General features: G+C 41.7%; 1 protein-coding gene across 4 annotated transcripts in view; it reads right to left on the reverse strand.

Annotated features, from left to right (window-relative positions):
* Nucleotides 1-23,200, reverse strand: part of RBM27 (RNA binding motif protein 27) — a 691,940-nt gene that overhangs the window by 357,071 nt on the left and 311,669 nt on the right. For 2 of the 4 annotated variants that reach the window (XM_085618111.1, XM_085618109.1), the window contains one exon: nucleotides 7,864-7,953. The exons of the other annotated variants lie outside the window; for them this stretch is intronic. In XM_085618111.1, the coding sequence (XP_085474237.1) occupies nucleotides 7,864-7,953 (90 nt within the window). The remainder of the gene's footprint in view (nucleotides 1-7,863; nucleotides 7,954-23,200) is intronic. 4 annotated transcript variants of the gene reach the window in all.

Below are 23,200 nucleotides of genomic sequence, written 5' to 3' on the forward strand. Positions count from 1 at the left end.
AACACACCATTTTTCATACATACCATTCTGAATTTCTCAAGTCAAAGCTGTTGTACATAAATGCTAATTAAAGTCACTCATAAGGACAGTGGATTAGAATGATAGGTATGGGTCCTAGCGCAAGCAATTATCATGGATGAGAGGGCACCCAGGCATCTTTGCACGAGTGCCCCGTCACCTGCTTCACCCCTGATAAATATTCTCATGTGTAATGATGAAATGAGTATTGTCACGTTCAGAACATAAATATTAGTTGTCCATATGAGTTTCGAAATAATGGCTGTGCATTCATCTTCTGTGTGGGGGAAATATAAGTTTACCAATATGTGTCTTTTATCATTTAACCAAGTTATATTTTGTGTGGATCTTTCCCAGTCACAAAACCCCACCTTAGGAAATTAATATAGTCCAAACAAATGCCCATTAATAAGATTCCCACACTAATTGTCACTGCCATCTTTCTTCATTAATCTGATGACTCCAGCAGACAGAACTCGGTGTAGTGTAGATGTTAATAAAGACTAAAGATACAAGCAATAACAAACAGTTTATTGAGAGCATACAGTGAGGAAGTATTCATACTCAAAATCCTTACACACATCTGATTTAGGCAGTTGTATAACACTGCAATCCATTAGAAGTGTAACACACCTCTCTGACAACCTCACAAATTACATTGTACTCCTAATGTGTCCAATGGAACAATAAGACTTTTATTGCAACCAGATAAAATAACAATTATAATATAAGAACACCACGAGCCGACTAAAGTCTTTAGGAATGCAATATTTCAGGACAGAAAAGGAAGATGTGATGTTAGTCTCTTCCAACTATACTATCCTTCAAGATATATCATTTTTTAGACTACCTTGGTTGAAGGAAAACAGTGCAATAGTAAGCGGAGATCAACTCACTGGTTGTTTAGAAAAAACAATGTCTTTGGAAGGCAACAGGTCAAAGTAAAAATCTGGTCATACCTCAAGTGAGTTGAACTTTTTTGAGGAACAGGTCTTCCAACTTGATGAATCCGCCCAGATCTATTTATCTATATATCTACTAAAAAAAAAACAAAGGCTACAGGGACGTTATAGTTGGGTTCGCATTTTACACACACAACCATAGAAATTCAGTCTGCGTTTCTGCTGAGACAGTAGGTCCTCCCGAAGAGGAAGACTAATCGAAGGGCAAATATACCAATCATAGGCAATCAAGACAGATCAGGCACGGTCTTTCAGTAACGATATTGGCGGGAAGGAGTGCAGAAGTCCCTTGTTGCATTCAAACCATAATGTGTCTCATATCAAGGGGCTTGGATGAAACTACAGTACACAAAAATCCAGACACCGAGTTCTCATCAGTGTTCAAAGACTCTGCATTATCTCAGGATGGAGCTACAACTTGGGATCTACCATTGCCTGCCCAATTCATCCGATCTGGCATTCAAGGACCATTCCCAGGAGTTGGCAATGAGAAAGATTTTCTTCTGTTATAACCACCTCTTGCAGTGCAAAGCCGCCTGTAACAGGGTCCAGATGCCCTCTCTGCCATGCTTGTTGTATTCACAAATGGCAGTAGTGTTATCTGTGAGAGCATCCACCAGTTTCCCTTTGAAGGACAGCAGGAAGGCTTTGAGGTCCAAATGGATTGCTCAAAACACCAGTAGGCTGATGTGAGCAGGCTCTCCACCAGACACCAGAGGCCTCTGATTCCGACCTTCCCCAAGTAACCACCAGCAGTGATGAGCTTCACAACTGTAGGTTCTGAGTGGTGAACGGAAAGTGGTGGTCCATAGGTCAGATTAGCAACAGAGACACGCCACTGCATAGCCTGCGCCAATTCCTTAGAGACCAAAATGGAGTTGAAGAGGAAGCCTCGATGCTTAGTCATCTGGGTTTTGAAGTCCCAAGGAAGAGCTTGCATATGCCATCTGTCATTGGGGAGGAAGCAGGAGTCGAGGAGTCCACCTAAACCGGGGAACCACCCAGAAACTTTTGCCTAATTAGTATCCCCGAAAAGTGTGCTGTGGATTTGCTTTCATTAATTCTCTCCAATGCAAACTTCACAGTTTCCCCAAAGAGTCTGGACCCATAGAAGGGGATATCTGTTAGGTGATGCCTGCACCAAAAAAACACATGTTGACCTCATCCACACACGGCGTCTAAGCACGATAGTGGTATCAACCACCCTGCCAAGGAAGTAGATAGTGTCAATGCCTGGCCACATTACGTACTTGACTGCATCCTGTACATCATGTACTGCTAGAGAACCTCTGAGGTCCTTCAGAACTACCAGCAAGATCTCGCTGTCCATGTCTCACAAAGCATATGCTAAACTGCATAGTAGGCAAACTGTTTTTGTGGACCGAAGGGCCATGCTTTTACACGACAACATCCTTTTACCAAAATCGTTAATCCTTTTGGATTTCTTATCCAGAGGAGCTTTCAGGAAGAAATTATGATTGACCTTAATGACCGAGGCCTGGACAAGCATAAGGTGCTTATTTAAGAAGTCCAGATCACATGGGGCAGACATATGACACTGCGCTATAGGCCTCCTAAAAGGACGGCAAGACAGGGCTCAGACCATGTAGCCATCAAGGTGTCAGTGAGAGTATCATTAAACGGCAGCAAGGGTTCCAAAGACATTGGCTCTGGGTGAAGGATTTCAGTCGGAACCTTGTGTTTGTCTCAATGGAGGACAATTGAAGCTCTAGCACCTCAGCTATGCTGTGGATCCCCACTGCAAGCACCGCTCTGTTCAGGGGAGATGTCTATGTCACTGCCGTTTTGTAAATCCAATTATAAGGCATCATCAGTTTAATGAGAAGGGATTAAACTACCACGATCCTTATCTTTAGCAATGTCATGTGGACCCTGTCTCTGGTACACAGTCAGAGTACCAAGCAAATCTAGAATGGAATCTTTTCTGATAGTTGTGTTACAGCAGAAGCACTGGGTCACTCAGGTTGGATAATGATAAGCTGTACTTTAGTAATCTCATATCGTGATATCGGTCGAGCTCAGATTGAAGTTGCTTTGGCATGTGAAATTTTCCCTGCACCAACGCACCCATTGGCACCACTGTAGTGGATACCAGCGAAGGTGCTGCTGGAACCAGCGTGGATCTTGGTGCCAGTATGGAAGTGAAAACTAAATACCAAAGGCACAGACAGCAAGGGCTGGTGGAAATACACCAAAGACATGAAGAATGGCCTCCTTGAAGTCCACTATCTGCTACAGTGTGGACACGCCCTAATGAACTCTGTCACCTGGCCCCAATTTGGTAAATCAGTTCTGAAACTGGGGACTTGGAGTACTATATTTATCTTGACGCCGTACCTTCTCGTTCGAGCTAGAGTTGCGGGATGGAGTTGATTCCAGTTTAACTTTTTTATGTTTGCACTTATAATTCACTCAGAATTCAACTTACCAGAAGACTTCGAGAAGAAAGTGGATCATTTGCAAGAACTGCCTAGTGACTGGGACAGGGCACATGACTTGGAGGGGGGAGTGAGGCCTCAGTTTCTCCTTCAACCTGTTCTTAGATTTGGCAGAGTATAGCTTCGCCTTCCAGTTCCGGATTGCCTTCAGGTTCATAAGGAAACATATGTCGCACAATAGAGTCAGGACCAGAGCCCAGGCACCAAAAGCAACAGGGCCTTAATCAGTGACAGACGTCAGTCTCCTGGAGTCTCGGCATGGTTTGAAGCCTCTAGTGTTCGGAGGGGACATGATTTCCTAGCACAGATTCTGCAAATTTGGGATCTGTCGTAAGAATGACAAAAGCTGGTTGTAGTGCTCTGGATCCACGTTAAATGGCATGGAAAGAAAGCAACTTATGTGAGCACAGAGAGGAGACACTTTTAGGTGCCTTGGTTCTGCCCTGTCTAGGGTGGTAGAATCCTACGCAGAGTTGCACGATGCCACAGGTCGGCGATCAGGAACAGTGCTAATGAAATTGTCCGGATCCAGTCTGCTGCCAGGGGATATTTTGGAGGTGATCAATCTGTGATGAGAATTATCCATAAAAGGCTTCATAATCTGCAAACATATTCACTATTCCCCAAGGATGTCTTTTGTAATGTCCTTCACTATGTTAAAGTGTCCATCAATTATTAAGTCATTTACAGCTACCTATAATGCTTCTGTATTTGCATCTTTACTAAATCTTTTCTGTTAGGAGCATACGAAACGATCAGTGTCTACTTCAATCTATTTTTAGTACTATCATCAAGGATCAACCAATTAAATATGGAATAACTTTTAATACTTCACATATGATAATTTGAGCAAAAAGTATTGCAAATCCACATGTTTTGTGGTGTCCTGAGGAATAAATACTGTCTAGGGAACGAATCTGAGGAGGGAACAACTTCTCTGGAAAAGGTGGGTCTCTTGGATTAATAAAAGGTTCCATTTCATGTTATGTTATGTTGATTTGCATAGCGCACTAATAGCAAGAGAGTATCCAGGCACTTGTGCAGGTGGGTGTTTCCCCAAGGTGCTTATATTAACAGCCAGGTCTTCAGCTTCTTGCGGAACTTAGGAAATGAGAAGGAGGCTCAGATGTGTTAAGGGAGATTGTTTCAAGTCTTGGGTAAAATTTAGAATGAGTGACCTACAGTTTTGCTTTCACAGATGCAGTGAGAGTGTGCAAGTGAGAGTGAGGCAAGCGTACGTGTGTGGTGGGTTGGTGAAAGTGTATACGGCTGTTCAGGAATTCTGGTCCTGTGTTGTGTAGGGCTTTGTATGTGTGTGTGAGAAGTTTCAATTGGCTGCGCCTGTGAATGGCAAGCCATTGAAAGCTTCCTGACACGCAGTGTGATGTGGGTGCGACATAGGAGTAAGAATCTTGCAGCAATGTTCTGTGTAGGATTTGTTTGGAGATTCCGGCATAGAGATCAGTGCAGTAGTCTAGCCTGCGGGCGATGAATGCATGTGTGATCTTCTGGTGTACTGAGACAATCATTTGAATATATTTTCCAGCATGTGTACGATGTGGAAGCAGGAGGTGCAAACTGCGCTGATTTGAGTTGTCATGTTGAGCTTGTCATCTAGAATGATCCCTAGATTTTGTGAGTGGTCTGTGGGTGTTCTTCTAGGCTCCAATGGCCACCAGGTGGAGTCCCATGGGGAGGTCTTGTTGCCGAAGATCAGTACTTGGGTCTTGACGGAGTTGAGCTTCAGGCAGTTGGTTCTCACCCAGTCTGCTACCATGGTCATGCAATTAGGGAAGTTAGTTCTGGTAGTTGTTGTCTTTTCAGTCAGGGAGAGGATGAATTAGGTGTCATCGGCGCAGGGGATGAAGGTGATGTCTTGTGATCAGATGATGTTGGCAGGTGTCATGTATATGTTGAAAACGGTGGGGCGGAGGGACGATCCCTGGGACTCCTCATATCAGTTTCTTGGTCTCCGATGTGAAGGATGGCAAGTTGGCCCTTTGAGTCGTTCCCTTGAGGAAGGAACAGATACATTCCAATGCGGATCCTTGTATGCCAATCTCATGGAGTCTTCTAACGAGGGTACTCTGGTAGACCGTGTCTAAGGCCACGGAGAGGTCAAGTAGGATGAGAGGCGTTTTTTTCCGCAGTCCAGGATGATTAGATTGTTGTCAGTGGTCGCAATGAGTGCTGTGGTTCTTTATTGTCACTGAGTTTTGTCTACAAGATGTAGACTAGCATATTTAAAACGGTCTTGTGTTTCACTGGGACATTCAATCCCCTTAATGATAATACTCATAGGTTTAATGTTAAGTTGTGCTTGCCACTTTGTGCTGCTGCAGATGCAAAACTGTAAGTGTATACGACTTGTTCTTATACTTGGTCGGTTGGGTAGGCTTCCATACTGTTGGTAAATCTGTCCCTTATTACTCAACCTTAACATTAAGGCAACATACCTTAAAACTAATCTTATAAGAAACCAATCTTCTAAATAAAACAGATGTGGTATTTCAATCTCCTTTACGATACCCCTACACATTTACTTTAAGACTTTAGTTAAAAGACGTGTTCCCCTTCCACCTCCCCAATATCCTCTGAACCCAGAAAATCATACCTATATTTAAAGGAGCAAACCAACGCTTAAGTGTGTTTTCACCTCCCTGTGAGTCTGCATCAGAGTATTCTGAGCCCTGCGGTGAGTCTCTTGTACCTTTAGCTTCTTTCAAGCATTTTTAACACTTTAGCATATGCCACTGCTGTGCTTTTTGGAGACTGCTTCTTTCTTCGTCTTTAGGGGTTTTCCCATACGCCACTGTGACTGTAACCATGTATATTTCTGTTCAGATTATCTGCAACTTTGGTCATTTCCTCTATCTTGTAGCACACTATTTCTCAAGTAGCTTTAACAGATGTGAAAAAGATCTTTCTCCCATGCCACATGAAGATTATGCAAAATGGATGCACACAGCAATATGTATTATTTTGCAATTGCACAAAGCCTGTTTATGACTAAAGTCTCTTTGTAGTGATAGAGTTGAACTTTCCAAATCTTGAAATATTCATACTTTGTACATAGAATACCACCACTACCCCCGATCTTGAGCCAAAGACAACAGTTTTTTTTCATCAAAATAGTCAACTCCTTTAAATATATCGGGGGCCCTCCCTCTTTCAGGTTCTTCATAAACCCCAGCTGTAGGTGTGACCTAAACTAGATTTGAAGGGAGGGGTCATACAACCTACCTCTATCACAGTGCATGGTATTGTATCTCGATCCTCTGCTCCTCGTGCACTCCCTCTAATGTCTGCTGTTATTCAGTGACCTATTTCCAAGGTTTCACAAGCAGTCTTTCTTAATTTTGTCAATAAATGAACTCCCCCACATATGGTGCTGCTCTTCAGACTATTCATCAACTATCTTTCTGAGATTGTCCTTCTTATGTCAGAGCAAGGTCATGGAAATACACAGCCTTTAACCTGATCTTTTATTCAAAGTAATTTAAGAAGAGTCTAGAAAGATCAAATTCGATGTAGGTTATTAAGATCGCGTTATGCACAATAAAGCCTCTGCATACGTACAATGCTAAGTAACCAAATAAACACAAACATTTTAGCCAAAAACAAATGTAACTTGCGGGGAAGACATGTATTGTTTACTATTAAAAACCTTCACCAAATAATCAAAACAGCACTACATCTCCAAGGCAAAGGCCAAACATTTCGATAAAAGACTACACACTCATTTATGGCCTATCCCTCTCTCGTAGTTTTGTATAACGGAAAGAATGTTGCTCAAGCTTATCAATTCTTGTAATTTCATTAATAATGAAAAAGACCATCACATTTAAAACACACTTCCTCCCCCAAATTCCTTCACACAAGTACTGTTACACTACAGAACAACATTCTGCTCACTTTATAGTTTACAACAAAGATTCCTCTCAAACTAATGCGTTTATCTTAAAATCGATGGTCACTCCATGAAAATAACACTAAATGAAGTAAGAGTTCAAACACCTAAAGCATACTTCAAATAATTACAAAGAACCTTTAGCTGCATTCTTATCAATCCTGGGCCAAGAACATCACCACATAAGCAGTGGGTCTCCACTTTCGTAATAACATTTGCATATTTTTACTTTGCTAGTAAGAACTAAGCTCACACTCAAGTACATTTTCCTTGAAGTACCACCGATAAATACCATTTTTATAAAGAGAACCTTCCCTGTCCACTTGTGAGTTCAGCCTATTTAACTATGCAACTTAAGAAGCACCCACTTGAATACATGCGCCGCCACCAACACCATAGTTTAAAGCAAGCTGTATGAGTAACATTTCTAGAATGTGTGCCGATTTCTTTTCCAGGCATGCATTACTAGGGGTTTTTTTGCCAAAAAAACAGGAGAAACAAAATTTGTACTGACCGTCTGTATTTTTACTAAGAGGTGGTAAAATGGGCCCTCTACTTCGGGGAAACGGTTGCATTCCCTGTGCCAAAGGATAATTGCAAGAGACTGGATAGAATGGAAACAAAACATTAGCTCTTTTACGTGGCTCACAGAAAATATAAAAATGGAGTGGGGGCTTACTCCAGCACTAGATGGTCAGTTATAGAGCACAGTTAATAAAAAATTTTAAAGTATGATTATTTTTCGACCTATTCTATCCAATGTATTATCCATCCATTTGTAAAAACATAAAGGTGTACAAATCAAACAGGAGTCTAAAAAACACAAAACAAACAGTAAAATACTTCCATATGTAACCCCTACCTTCAATGGGCACGTTTAACATCTCAATTAATGAAAATGTTGCACCAAGAACAGCATTTAAAAACTTGACAAAGCACGGACCAAATCACAGGATTAACAAACCACAATAGCTAAGTGTTCCAATGCATATATTAGAGTAGTCAAAAATATGAATGTACAAAATAACAAAATAAAAAAAACAATCAAACCAAACAGTAATTTCAAGCTACTGCATAACTGGAATGGTGTCGAAGATGGTACAACATACTTACCTTCATAAAACTAGCACACACTCCTGCAAAATTCACTAGAATTACAATCCAGTTCTCAAAATAAACACAGTAAAAATGGGTCATAATAAGACAAAGGGCCTTGAGAGTACACTACTTTGCAAGCAATCTATTTTGTGATTAGAGTAGTACGCCAATCCGGCTACCCTGAGCAGATCATCCTAAACCCCAAGCACATGCAAGAAAATTTGGTGGCTGTGCTACGTTGCTTGAAAAAATGATTAACTCTGGACTTAGGTTTCTCAGGTATACAGAACTTACTAGCCCAATCTTCTAAAAGAAGAGTGATTACTCAGCAAATATACAATTTCATACTTTCGATAGCAGACACAGATACGGGGCCATAAACAGCACAGCTAGCAGTGCACTTATTGTACGAGTGTGAAACCTGACATACCATTCTGTCAAGTACACTGGTCTTGCTTTGCGGACGGGTGTCAGTGCTATGCGGTGTTCTATTTCAGATCTGCAGACACTGGATCACCCAGACTGTCAAAAGGGTGACAAGCAAAAGTAGCTAGCAAGCGACTTCTACCACTAACCGCGAAAAACCAATTATTGGTTGCAACATGCATTGTTGTTCTTTCAGTGAGAAAGGTAGCAATGTAAGGATATCATGCTTCAGGTCATCACGACTAGCCCAGTGTTTATTTACCAGTAACTATGGGCCTGGAGACACAAGACACAGTTTCAGTGGGTGCAGATCTGCAATCAGTAAACTTCTGAAGACACAGGGGCAGCTGCTGATGTGTGAAAACAGCCTTGCACTCACCCGACCCCGGCAGCAGCACAGAGGGAGCAGACAGTGCGCACCTTCCATACTGCCTCAACCTTGCTCTGCCCCTCAACCGCTGACACCACCAGCCATCTAGCGGATGCTTTCCACCTTAACTGAGCATGTGGAAAATATAGCAGTTTTCTTAACGTAATTGGCGAAAACCACATAAAAAAGGGCAAGGAAAAAGGCTAAAGAATTCCCAGGCATGTGTGGCTATTCCCTATTACGGAAAAAGAGAGTTCATAATTTCTGGATTCCGGGTCTGGGATAGACACGGGATTTTGGAATTTCAGTCCGTTGAAAAAACCTGCTAAACTCAAAAAGGAGTACTTAAACGGACTCTATAAAGCCAGGTTCTGCTTTTCTTGACCTGGAACTGCATCCTACCGTGGTCCATTTGCTAGATTCACCCTACCTCCTCATCTCTCATTGTATATTGCACTTCTATTTGTGCTGCTTCCCAGTTCCTCAGTCAGTGCTGCTCGCCACTACTGAGCCCCAGGGCTTCTTCTTACCCCTTAGCTCTGTGCTGCCCTTCCCCACCCACTCTCAATGACCCTTTGCCTCGCTCTGCCCAGTCTACATTGTCCTGCTCGTTTCACCCTGTGCTGCTCGCTACGCCTTTTGGCTCTGCCCTGCTTCCTGCCCATTGGAGACTGTGCTGCTCTCCAACCCACTTCACCCGGAGCGTTTTTCAGCTCCTCTGAGCTGCTCTCTGCTCCCTCTGAAACTTGCAATATTCTCACACTGGCTACTATTTTGAGACCAAAAACCGTAGGATTTTTTAAGTCTTAATATTACTAATGAGAATGATGATGATGTCACCACAAATGAATATATCTGAACTTACCACCTATGATGTCACTACAGAAAATGAAATCACAAGGCGGTGAGGCGAACGATGCTCCAACCGAAATCCCAGTACATGCAGCAGGACACAGTAGCTGATACAGGTTAATTTCTGGAAACATTTTAAAGACACAGAGGCCCATCATGAACACACATGATCAGCACTTAATAACTTGCCTACGATCACACCTACGACGGGGGCTCGTCTGGTGGATGCACATTTGCAGCCTCTACTCTGTGTAATATCTCATACAACGAGGGATCACCACCGTCTTCTCCCAAAGAACAAATGTTCCATAGGAACACTATGAACTCAGCCTCACCTTTTTTCACCCATCTCAATTCCTCTCCTTCCACTATGACTCTACTCTACCCGTACCTTTCCATCCTCATCTCAACGGCCTCCATATTTATTTAGAGTTTTGTATAGCGCGAACATGACCCAGTTGGGTATCAGAGCGCTTTACATACGGTTGCGGAAGACCTAGGAAAACAGCTAGTGGAGAGAGATCAAGGAAACATGGGACAAAATACAAAAGGTGCAGGATAAAATTAAAGCGGACATAGGAAGCAAGTTGGGTGAGAAAAAAATAGGGCAATATACAACAAGAGCAAACCTGAAAATATGGCCGGCGACAGAGGGTCGCAACAAGTGATATGTGTACAGTAAGCTAGAGGCAGGAGGAGCAAAGCATCTTGTTCAAGGCATTGTTCATTAGTAGAGCTTTAACTTCCCTTTTGAAGGCAAGTGTAGAGGGAATCAGTCTTGTTCCCACTGGAAGGGAGTTCCAGATTCTCGGGCCGACGCCAGAGAATGAGCGCCTGTAGGTTTTAAGCTTATTAAATTTCTTTGGCTTGAGCAGCAGTGTCCCGGTGCTTCTTGTGGACCTGGAGCCCCCAGATAGTTTGAGCTTGTTTGTCAGGTAGAGTGGGGTGTTGAAGTGTAGTGCTCTATGGGTCATGCAAGCGATCTTTAGTTGGATCCTTGCTTCAAAGGCAAGCCAATTGATCGAGTTCAGGTCCGGCGATATGTGGTTGGTCTTCTTAGAACCCGTGATGAGTCTAGTAGCAGCATTTAGAGATGCTCTGATGGGGGATAAGCGGAGTTTCAGCATACCTATCCTTCAGTACTTCCAAGTATGTTGAGCAGAGCAGTGGGTGTTTGTGCAGCCACCTTTTGATAAGTGAAAGCGATCACTTTCATTTATCAAGTAATTGACACCTTTAGCCATCCCTATTTCTTTAACCAACAGCCTTTCGTATTCTAGGACTCGTAGTTTAAATTTGAAAGTATGGGCCTAAATTTTGCTGCATGCAAAAGTATTGCAAACTAAAAATCCACAGGCTGGAGGTGTCAGTTTTTAATTGCATGGGCCACTAGGCAATCTCCAGGAGATTTAACAAAACTGTACGGGCCGACCATTAAAATAAGTAGAATACTCTGCCACTGACGTCATGTCCAGAAGCCCTAGGCCAACGGGCCAACCTTTGACCATTGTACTTTCCTTGAAACCGTTAAATCCCTCGATGTAATCATTGGGTCGCTTTACTCCATCAGACAGAGCCAAAGTGTGAGCAACAAAGAACAGAGTAAACGGAAGATAAATTGCTGAGATAAAACAAAATGCACTTTGTTGAAGTGTTCATTTCCCTCAGCAATTGCATCCCTGCTGTGAATGTGAGCAGCACAAGCAGAAAAGAAGTTAGTATGCAGAGAATGCACAAACAGTATAAAGAGCTTAGAGAAGCAGGATTCCATTACTGACAGTAACTAAGCACGTAAATAAAAAATAAATAAGCGCGGCCGCTATAGTTGAAGCGGACGCGCTATAATTTAAATAAATTACGAAAGCGGCCAGTTATTAAGTAAATAAATGTGCAAGTCCGCTATAGTTAAAGCGGATCCGCTATAATTTAAATATATACATTAGTAAAACCAGAGGGCCTGCTGAGATGTTGTGGGTGGAATAGGGAAGATCATTAAAGAAAAAAGTGTTTACAGACTTATGAAGGAGACCGCGTAACACCACAAGTAAAAGATCAAGTCCTCATGGGAGGTAACAAGGAGGGACTAACAAGCCTCATAATCAATCGGAAGCCAGCATTTACCAAGGACAAGGACACCAGCCAATGAAAAATATGGGAGGAGAGTGGGCAAGGCTTCCACAGCATACACTACTACAGCACGCCTCGCAGAGCAAGCAACGCATGCGCGCTGCTGCTAGGCTCGACCTAAAAAAAACAAAAATTACAAAAAAAGAGTACTATGCACACATTCAATGCAAGTCTCAAAAAGACTTAAAAACAGCGCTCTGCCTGCTGTTGACACTATCCGTGGCAGCATACAGGGCATCCTGGAGATTAGGCTTCAAAAGACAAATAGCCCCTCTAAAGACTGTAAAGAATCATTGAGAAACCAGGTTAAAAAAAAATTACAAATGCTTCCTGGGAGTAAGCAGAGGCAAGGAAGGCCACAGCAGAGTGGATCATCAACCCCACACTTTTATCTTCCATCTTTACAGAATGGCTTATTAACTTAACTGCAAGCACTGGGTACCCATTCATTGAGCTCACTGCAGAAGAACATGGAAAAGCCGAGTCCTCCCCCGTCTAAAGAATAGCTGTAAGACCACAGGCTTAAATTCAGCAGTAGGGAAGAATCAAAAGGGCTATTCTACTACAGAAGCCTGACGAGTGGATTGCCCCAGAAAAACCTAATCGGATTTAGAATCCCTAAAGGTTTTTTTAAGAGACCCTCACCCACTAGAGTTCATCGTGGCATGCTTCATCATTGGGCCTACACCCAGCCACCTAATGTTGCTGAGTGGGTTCAACCTCCTCACGGTGGATGCACATCCAAACTGAATTGTTAGTGAGATCTGTGAGATGTGTGTTAAAATTAACTCCGATATCATAGTCTGATTTTCTAGTGTATCCGGGATACATGGTAAGGTTCAATGGAACTGAGAGATGTGTTTGAGGGTGATCATGATCTCTGACAATCTGCGATTGTGGTCTACATGTTTAGCCACCTGGGCCCAGACCGAGTCACGTGGCTTTCCTCAGAACCTAACTGTGACAGATCTCTATATATCAATACGAAAGCGAACACTATCCTGTGTTTGGGGTTCAAAACATTATTAATCAAATAATGCAAGTGCGCAGAGGAAACCTCTTAGTTCATGCAAGTCACTGACTTGCACCGTTCCTGGGTATGCTGGCCCGGTAACTGCACGATGAAGACAGCACATGCAACATAACTTTATACATGTTTTTAAGTCAAGTTATTCTGGAACCGAAAGTGCATCTCTCCACTAGTGGATATCATGGATTGCTCTAGGTCCAGATAACGTATGTATGCATATGTGTTAGCATTGGTACAGAGATACATGACATGCATAGAAGTATTCTCATGGTAGCCCCTCAGGCTTTGCTACACTATATCGTTAAATGTTAATGAAAAAAAAATTGTGACCATTTCTTGTGCCAGACTGCAGGCTAGCAAGTAAAACCTATTGACAAATGATATATTTAATGTCTTCAGATACCTTCTAAAAGGGCTTATCGGGTTCCACTGTGCAACTTAAAGTTGGCTGAACCCTGCAGTAACACTGCTGGTTAAAGAGGAAAGACAGTTAGAAAATTTCCTCAAAGTAAACAGTTTCTCATTATAAAGATAAAAGACCTATCCCCAGCCAGAGCATTTCACTTACTTCATCAAGGGTTCTAGCCTGGACTGAATACCTAAACTGACCTCTGCAGCCTGCATCTTGTGGAAGAGAGGACTCTATGGAACCTAAGAAATGAGCCCGCATGGAGTTTCATTCCTCCACACCCTTGCGTGTGTACTGAATATCACGCGACACTTAGGCTGGGACAAAACAAGTGCTTTCACATGTGTATATGGGCCCAGATAAACATCAGCGTGTAGGCGGGGCCAATGTTGGTCCCTCTGCATATGTCAACAGCACTCATATTAGAGCGCAAGATAAAATGAAACAAATTTGTAATAACCATGGAAATGGATAAGTGGTATCCCTTAGAGAAATATTAATTTTAAAGCCCTCATTCTTAGGGAAATCTTTGAGGAAACCCTTACATGAAGTGCAGATGCATGATGATTGTGTGACTGCACAAGTGCTCATAATGGAGCGAAAGATGCAAATAAAAAAATATGTTAAAAAGAAGCACAGAAACGGAAAAGTGGTATCCCTTCGAGAAATCGTAATTTAAAGTGCAGATCCTTGGAAGAAATCTATATACTGCACGGGTACCGAATCGCTCCATTTTGGTCAAGTATGCTTACATGCCTATAGGGGTGGGGTGTGCACTTCTCTGTATACTCTAAGAAGCTGCCCCAAGCTCTTCATGAGTGTTTAGAACTCAACAAAAATCATTTCTTCTAGGCTAGCTACAGAATGTTATTGTTCAATCCAGTCTAATGCATCTGAGACAATCAATCTATCGCTGATCTTTTTTGAAGAAAATTGTTAGTCTACTGGCATTCTCCATGGTCAGAATGACACATATGAGGTCCTCCAGAGTGGATGTTGCTTTTGTGTTCCCCTATGCGAACACGGCTGTTCCAGCATGTCATACAGATGTTTATCAGATTACAAGGGATAGTAATCATATACACTAAATGCGATTTATTGCAGTTAGTGTGTTTACACAGTCTCCAATGTTTTTCCCACCCAAAGTCAATTGACTTTGCTGCTGTCGTCAGTCAACAAATGCTGCATGAACCGTAAGGGAAATGTACCATTACTGGTTGGAGACCCCAAAGCTGTTGTACTGTTGTGAATTTCTTCAGGGGTGTGTTAAGGCAGGTGTTTGTCCCTCAGATTCTGGCCTCTAATGCACAAAGTTCAGCTTTCCAAAACTCAATTACCATGTTTTGATAATGCTCCAGTTCAGTTTTATGATTAAACAGTCATCATTAGTCAGTTCTTTTATTGACAATCTCTCATTCCGGGTGATGTTCTGGAAGGTGATGGATGTAAATTAATATTAAAACGAAAACTGAGAAATCACATTGGAGGAAACCAAATCAAGGAAAAATCATTTGGAGAAATGACAATTTTAAGGGAATATAATTAAATCACAAATTAAAAAATAATTTTAAAGTAGAGAAAATTTTAAGGAAAAATGCAAAATGACATTAAACATGGGTGGAGTTTACGACAAGTCAGGGTTTTTTGGCTTCAGGGATGAGTAATGCATAGGGGTGATGAGGGGTTTTAGAAATCAGGAATGGGAGGACTACTGGCATAGATAAAGGATTTTAGGGTTTACAGATGAGTGGAGTTAGGGGTCGAGGTGTTTTTAGGGTTTAGGGATGGGTAGAGGTTAGGGGTGGTAAAGAGATTTTAGGGTTTAGGATTGGATTGAGTTTAGTGTGGTGAAAGGCTCTAAGGATTCAGGGACAGATGAAGTTCAGATGTAGAAATAGGTTTATAGCTTTCGAGGAGGAGAAAAGTTTAGGGGTGGCGAGGCGTTTTTAGGGGTCATGGATGGGAAGTGTTTAAGGGTGGCAAGGTTTTTTTAGGGTTCAGGAATGGTGGCGTTTGGCGTGGTGAGGGGCTTTAAGGTGTCAGCGATAAGGGGGGTTTAGGAATAGAATTTATTTTTAGGATTTTGAATTGGGTAGGGTTTAAGGGTTCAGAGATGGGTGGAGTGTAGGGTTGGAAAGGGCTTTTGAGGTTCTGGGATGGGTGTAGTTTAGGTATGGTGAATAGAGTTCAGGAGACAGAAATGGATGATGCTTAGGGGATGTGAGGGATAGGGGATGGAGTTTTTAGGGAATAGTGAGGGGGTCAGCGAATTAAAACTATCCGCAGAAATTATTTGACAATTTAATAGTTATACATCTGAAATAATGTCCCCTAAAGTAAAGCACAGAAATGAATACCTTCAACAAAACTGTTTCTGAAGTTAAAGCCTGCAACCATTGCACTTACACCTTTCAAAGTAAGCATGCAAATCCAATTTCAAGCACAAATAGATTCCTTGATTTGGTTTCTATGGAATGGAAAATGCTTTTTTTTTTTTTTTTTAATGAAATCGCATAGAATTCAGAACGATCTTGAATGTGGCAGTTTCATTCTCCCTAAAGACTTTTGCTGGAAGGCCAGTATCTCAACTAGGACAGTTGTGAAAGAGGGACAAAATGTTGAGCTTTCTCCAAGATTTGTGTCACTGATTGATTCTGGTTGAAAATTGAATTCAGCAGCAACCCAACACTAAAAATAGGTTGTTAAGTATGTGTTCTTTATCCTCTCCAAGACTGCACTGCTCTCCAAACCATCTTTAACCTTCGCTGCTTCCTAGTCCCTTTTTACCCTTAAATGCTCTCCCACCCTTCTGAACAATGCAGCGTTTGTCCCCTCCACTATATACTAGCCACTTTTCTTTCTAACCCCTGTGGACCCTGTGCTGCTCTTTGCCCATCCTGCTGCCTGCATCTTTGAACCCTATTGACAATTTGCTGCTCTCTGCTCTGAGTGTGCTGTATGTTTGAGCATGAGCTGCTTCATCCTCCCTTTGGACCTGGCACAGGTCCTTACATCTTAAATTTTGAACTACGCTCTTCCCCACTTCCCCAGTAGTGTGGCAACTATTTGTCATTTGTATAATGAAAAATATTTACTAAGCTTGACTAAAGGACAATTAAGGTATTGATTGGGCAGCAGTAGTGTAGTATATGTAGAAAATAAGCATCCACCACGGCCACCTATATGATTCTGTGTATTATACACCACCAAACATCTGTTCAATATGTAAAAGCAAAAACGACTGGCATTGAAATGAGAGTTAATATAGTACTTTCTAAAGTTATCCTGTTTTATAGCACTCCAAGCATTCTCAAAATATTTAAACGGAATATAGCAACATAACTTAACTGGCCAAGAAAACATGATTTGATCCAGTGGGATCAACAACCAGGATTAGTAACCACATTTTTAGATTTGCAGTTATGAAGTTCCTGAAACAAACGAATTAGAGCATACACTCACTTACATAACTTTTTTATTTTAAATGATATTGCAAATCACCTCTGAGTTACATGACCTCAAAAAGAAATTATGCCTTCGGCATTGTTCCTCTATATGTTCATGGAACTCCTTGATGAGCGCAATATCCTTATAATTTACGGCAAGGGCCACTTTATCCCACATACAATACACAGCTGATGGGGAGAGAAGCCTCTCGAGATCTAGAAGACCTAAACCCACCCCCCACACTTCGGTGTGGGGTGGGTGGAATACAGTCTTAAGCTACACCCTGGAGATGCATATTCTATGGGCTGAGGTAAAAGCAGGGGTATATGGTCTCCAGTGGAGCGCTAGCTGCATGTCATCCTCTTGGAGCTTCAAGCTATCCAGTTGGTCCTGAAAGTCTTCCTAGCGACCAGCAAAGTCATGCTGGTGCAGGTTCTCACAGACAACACAACCACTAAATGGTAGTTCAACAAATGGTAACTCCACCTCTAGAGGTGGTGGATCATCCACGGATTATCCTGGTGACCAAACATCTGGCGGGGTCTTCGAATGTCAGAGTAGATGAACAGAGGAGATGTTGGCTGGTGGTTAACAAATGACATCTTCATCTTCGGAGGGCTCAGGACATCCACAACCACTGGGGGCGTATGGCTGGATGTGTTTGCCACTGCTGAGAACACACAGTGCTAAGGCTACTGAGCACTGAAGTTTACACTTGTCTTCAACCCTGAAAAGCAGCAATAGGGGTGTCAGTGCACACATTCATCAAGAACTACTTCTTTGACTGCTAGGTGTGCATAGAGGGTCATTTTGACCGCTTAGTCCTGTGGAGCTGTTTGGTCTGAGTTCACTCCTCAGAGCCTGGGAGGTTGTACATGTGTATTTCTAAAATTGAGGAATCAGTGGTTAGAAGTAGCCACCTGAATAACAAGTTATTTACATTCCATAATGCTTGTTCTGTTGGATAGTCTATCTAACTGTAGGTGTTCTATTATGCACAGGCTAGGTAATCTACTGACTATAAGGAACCTTAATTTTCATTTGTCAGTCACCCACCAAATATGGTGGCATTAGCAACAAACCACAGATCCATTTTTCTCGGCTTGATTTGTATTGGCATATGCAGACTCGTCTTCTTCTTTCTTCACTCAGGTGGTAGATGTCCAAGCAGCTTGCAGCTTGTCTGGTACTGCCAGGGCTCGAGTCAGGGTACCACGCGGGTGGACGGCGTCCCCCCACTTATTTTACCGGGAGCTCGATAACTGGAGCAAATGGAGCCACACATTCACTCTTTGGCCTCTCTGGGGCGAGATCGGAGCTCATTCAGAATGCTGCTCACGCGCTGGCTTCTCTGATGCAATCGCATCTAAGGGGTGAGTGAGGGGAGGCAATGAGTCTGATGCAAGATACCTTTCGTGACGTCCCTTCCTGTCGTGACGTCAGCGTCCCCCCACTTCTTTTTCTAGGACTTGTGCCCTGGGTACTGCCCTACATATATGACAGAGGACCAGTTCAGCTACGCTCTTCCTCTTTGCGAGCCACCGCTGCCTGTGCAGATGGTGTTTGGGCAGCACATCTGCTCCTGCCAACGTCTCAAGAGAATGAGCGCATCACTGAAAACTGAGTATGACCTGGAACTGAATGACTGCATAAAAGTGAACCAACCCAACACTTTGGTTGTAACACTTCGGCTTAATCTCTTTCTGCAACTGAATACTCATCTACACTGAAAGATGAGACATTTATATGAATAAATGAATATATGAAGAACAGTTGCGATACTTACTGGAAATGTGGCTGATGCATAAGCCTTACTAAACTTGCTAAGCATACTTTATCATCTAGATGCATTCTTTCATATTTTTTCTAGGCAATCTCGTTTAGGATATTATCTTTATTAGAGATGTGTTGCTTCTCTAGATCAAAGATTTGTTTTCAAAGTTCTAAAAGCTTATTATTCACCTTGTTAGTCATGTTGGATCTAATCTTGACGATTACATCACTTAGTGTGGTCTTTGAAGCCTCCCATCTAAGGATCACAGAGGATACATCATGTTTATTGTCTGCAAGAAGTTCTGTATTGTCTCCTCAATAGTACGAAATTTTGGTGTTTAAGTATCTCATCATTAAATCTTCTCTGTGTTAGTTTTGTTTCAGGAGAGGGGACAGTAATGAACATAGTTATGCAAGAGTGATCCGATCACACCCTAGGTCCGAATGTTGTTTGGTCGACCTTTTTGATGGAGTGTCCAGAGATAAATAAGCAATCAATACAGGAATAGGAGTTGTGTGGAAAGGAGTAGAAGGTTTGATCCCTTTCATCTGGGTTTTGGGTTCTCCATGCGTCAACAGGATTAAATCTCGAGCATAGGTTTTTAAATGCTTTATGGCGTTTTCTAGAACGGTTAAAAAACATCTGTCTATTGTGGGATCCAAGAGCAAGTTAAAATCGCCTGCAAAAATGATGGTTGAGAGATCTTGGATCCTTTTTAGCTGTGACAAGAGATCATTCCAAAAAGATGGGTCGTCTTGTTGGAGTGTATACATTGACCACACAGAACTCGTTTTTTGAGAGTTTGGATATAACTCACCTTCCCCGTTTGTCTGTTAAATTGAAGACCATATTTATATTCGAGTTCCTATCGATCAGGGTCAAGACTCCATTTTTCTTACCAACAGCTGGGAGCACTCTACGTCAGAAAAATCAATATTTTTGTACAACAGTGACAATTGATCTGGATTTCTTGAATAACTATATCCCCCTTGAGTTTGTATATATAATCAAGGTTTAAAAATAAAATAAAAAATATCATGTGAATAATTCATTTCACATTTAATGAAATTATTGGGATATTTTGTTGTGGATCAGGCATGATTACATTTTAAAGTAGTGTGGTTCCTGAATAGGAACTGGTATTTTGTTCAGAAAGTTAAGACTAGAAAACTGTGAAATATTTAGTACAAGGGCTCTCGCATTTGGACGATAGGTTGTTAAAGCAGCCAGGGATGGAGGAAAGGTGTTAACTGGCGAACCTCCTTGACTTTGTTTACTATCCTGATCGTACAAAATATATCTTTGTGTCAGCAAAGGAAAAACACCTTTGCATCAGACTGTACCATTTCTTCCTAGCACTGACAAAGAAAAAGAAACGATAAAAAAGAAGAACACAAAACAGTACAGTAAACTGGATGGTGTATACAGCCAGGCCCATCCTGTTGGGACTACACCCGCCCCTCTACCCCCCCAGATCTCCAACAGGAAAGGCGAGAGGAGAAAAAACTCCTCCACAGAAATGACAGAACAATATAAACCATTAGGAAGTGTCTACACGCTGATAGAACCAACATGCTTAGCTGTTTTATGCATAGTGGAAACTAGCAATTTTTGCTTGGCGAAATCTTCATTTAGTAGTGGCAATTTCAATGGGGAACTGGAAAACAACTGGCTAAACTGAACATATCAGGTGTGGCATTCTAATGCGATTCATATATAGTCTACGGATGTTGCTTGAAGGTAGTAGAAGATTTATTAGAACCTGAGGCATAGCCTAGAGAATAGTTGAATGTAATGTGGAATTCAGACTGGAAACAGATAGGTATTAGACATGTATCAGACAGATTACTAATTTTTTTAGACACTTATCTATTTATCAGCTAATTAGATTATTAAACCACTGTATGCCCACCTTTAGGCAGGAGGCGACATAAGTCATCAACGGTTCTTTACATTGAAGTAACACTAACATCATATACATCTTGGTAGAGTATTCAATTTAGCTTCACTTGCTAAACGAATGATATGCAGATATTAGCAATAGACCGACCAGTAGTACAATATATAAGGCACATACATGTGAGTCAGTCGACTGCTACAAGTACGTCTGAAGCCTTGCTCACATTATGGAGAGAGTTAAGTTCAACCAGGCTGTAGAACCTAATTGTGGTGGACACAGTTCCACGGTATGAGTCAATGCTTGCTCGTAGCAGCTCCAGTCTTGTTTGTTGAAGTGTCCATATCTGCATTTTCTTTCTCGTCCAGGAATTTCGAGAGGGTGATACGGTCATTGAAGATGTGTGGGAACCCCAGTATTGTCACTCAGTATGTTTCAACAGTAGATTTAGAGTAGTTCTGGGAAACAAAGTCCTTGTTGCCTTTCCTTTCCATTGTATGTGGTTATATTTACTTATGAATGCAATAATTGTTTCTACATCTTGGTAGCGGAGTGACTTAAATACAATTGGACGCAGGTAGGTCCGATTAGGGTATTTACTTGTTTCAAATTCCAGGTCTTATTCAAAGATTATGTTCGTGTTTTGTATTAACCATTTTTCCAGGAAAAGGAGGCACGATCCAGCTGCCCATTTTCAGTATCCTTTGAGGATGCTGAACATGTGAAGGCTCCCGCTTCTGTCCTCCAGCGCATCTGGCTCTCTGGCTAAAGTACGGGTTGTGCAATTAAGGGTCTAGATGATTTTGCGTTATTTAGCTACAGAATCTTCTCTATTGCGGATTTGTCTTTAAAAAGCCAACAAAGTGGGTAAAGGTTTAGCATCATACCTGAAAAGAGACTGCAAAAGTATGCAATTAAAGATGAACAAGGTGAGGTCTACACTAACCCTAGTAAAATTGCGGAGGTCTTTATGGATTTCTGCCAAACCCTCTTCAAAGGCAACACCACCCTTGACCATAAGAAACGCAACGCACACCTAAATAAAGTAAACGTGCCTAAACGAACATATGTAGAGTTAGAAACGATCAATGGACCAATTACAAAAGAAGAAATATCTTGTGCTATTAGAAGACTAAAATCGGAGAAGGCCCCTGGTTCAGATGGATACACTGCACAGTTCTTTAAAGCATTGTCACCAACAATCATTCCGCCTCTAGTGAATCTCTTATCACACTTCGCCATTTCTGGACGAGTTACGTGCTTTCTGGCGGAAGCTATTATCACTGTTACCCTAAAAGGGAACGATGCACAACTCCTGAAAAAATACAGACCAATCTCTTTGATTTATTTGTACTGCAAAATCTGTCCCATGATACTCTCCGCCAGACTACAAAAATACATCTCTAAACTCATCCACCCTTCTCAGGTTGGGTTTCTGAAGAATTGACTATTCACTTGTAATACTCTGCTATGTCCTAGAAAAGGGAAAGCTCTCAAAGTCCCCGACAGTTGCAATCACACTAGACACAGAGAAAATGTTTGACAAAGTTCATTAGAATTATTTAAAACAGATTCTGGAGAAGTTCAATCTCGGTGAGTCCCTCATTAGAATGATAATGTCACTATACCACAATCCGATAGCTAGAGTGAGATTAGGCAGCTTTATTTCAAATGCATTTCCCTTGGGACAAGGGACAAGACATGGTTGTCCCCTATCACCTCCTCACTTTCTCTTAGCTTTAAAACCCTTTCTAAACCACCTTTCGCAAAAATAAAGGTATATCAGGGGTTTCATTCAGTAAGCAAAACCTAGAATTAGCTGCATACGCAAACAATATCTTAATTACTACCTAGGACGCCCCCTCCTCTATTTCCGTACTGATGACATAATTTGAAGAATTTGCTGAGATATCAGGTTTCACCCTCAAATAGGGACAAATCAGAGGTTAAGCTCCATAACAATATAGGAAATAAAGATATCCAAGGAGACTCATGCCTTGCATGGCAACCAGGATGCATTACATATCTAGGAATATAATTGTATAGCAACCTCATCACCACTTTAAAGTTTAACGAAAACTCATTCTTCAAGAAGATTTCTAACCTTCTAGATGGCTATTCACCCAAATTTATATCCTAGTGGGGTAGGGCAGAGACTATAAAAATGGTGATTACTCCTCTAGTCAACTAACTAATCAGTATGCTCCTTATGTCCCTTTCAGAAGTCTTTTTATCTAAAATAGACAACACTTTCAATAATTTATTATGTTAAGACAAAAAGCCGGAAAGATCACTCAAAAAACTTAGGCTAGCGAAAGGTAACAGTGGAAACGGCATTTTTATTTAAGCAGGGCACCAACTAGTTTCTTGAGAATGCAGGCTATACACCTTTAGGGGTAATTTTAGAAAAATCAATACTAA

Source organism: Triturus cristatus, chromosome 7, assembly GCF_964204655.1.
Source record: "Triturus cristatus chromosome 7, aTriCri1.1, whole genome shotgun sequence".
NCBI classification, from domain to species: domain Eukaryota; kingdom Metazoa; phylum Chordata; class Amphibia; order Caudata; family Salamandridae; genus Triturus; species Triturus cristatus.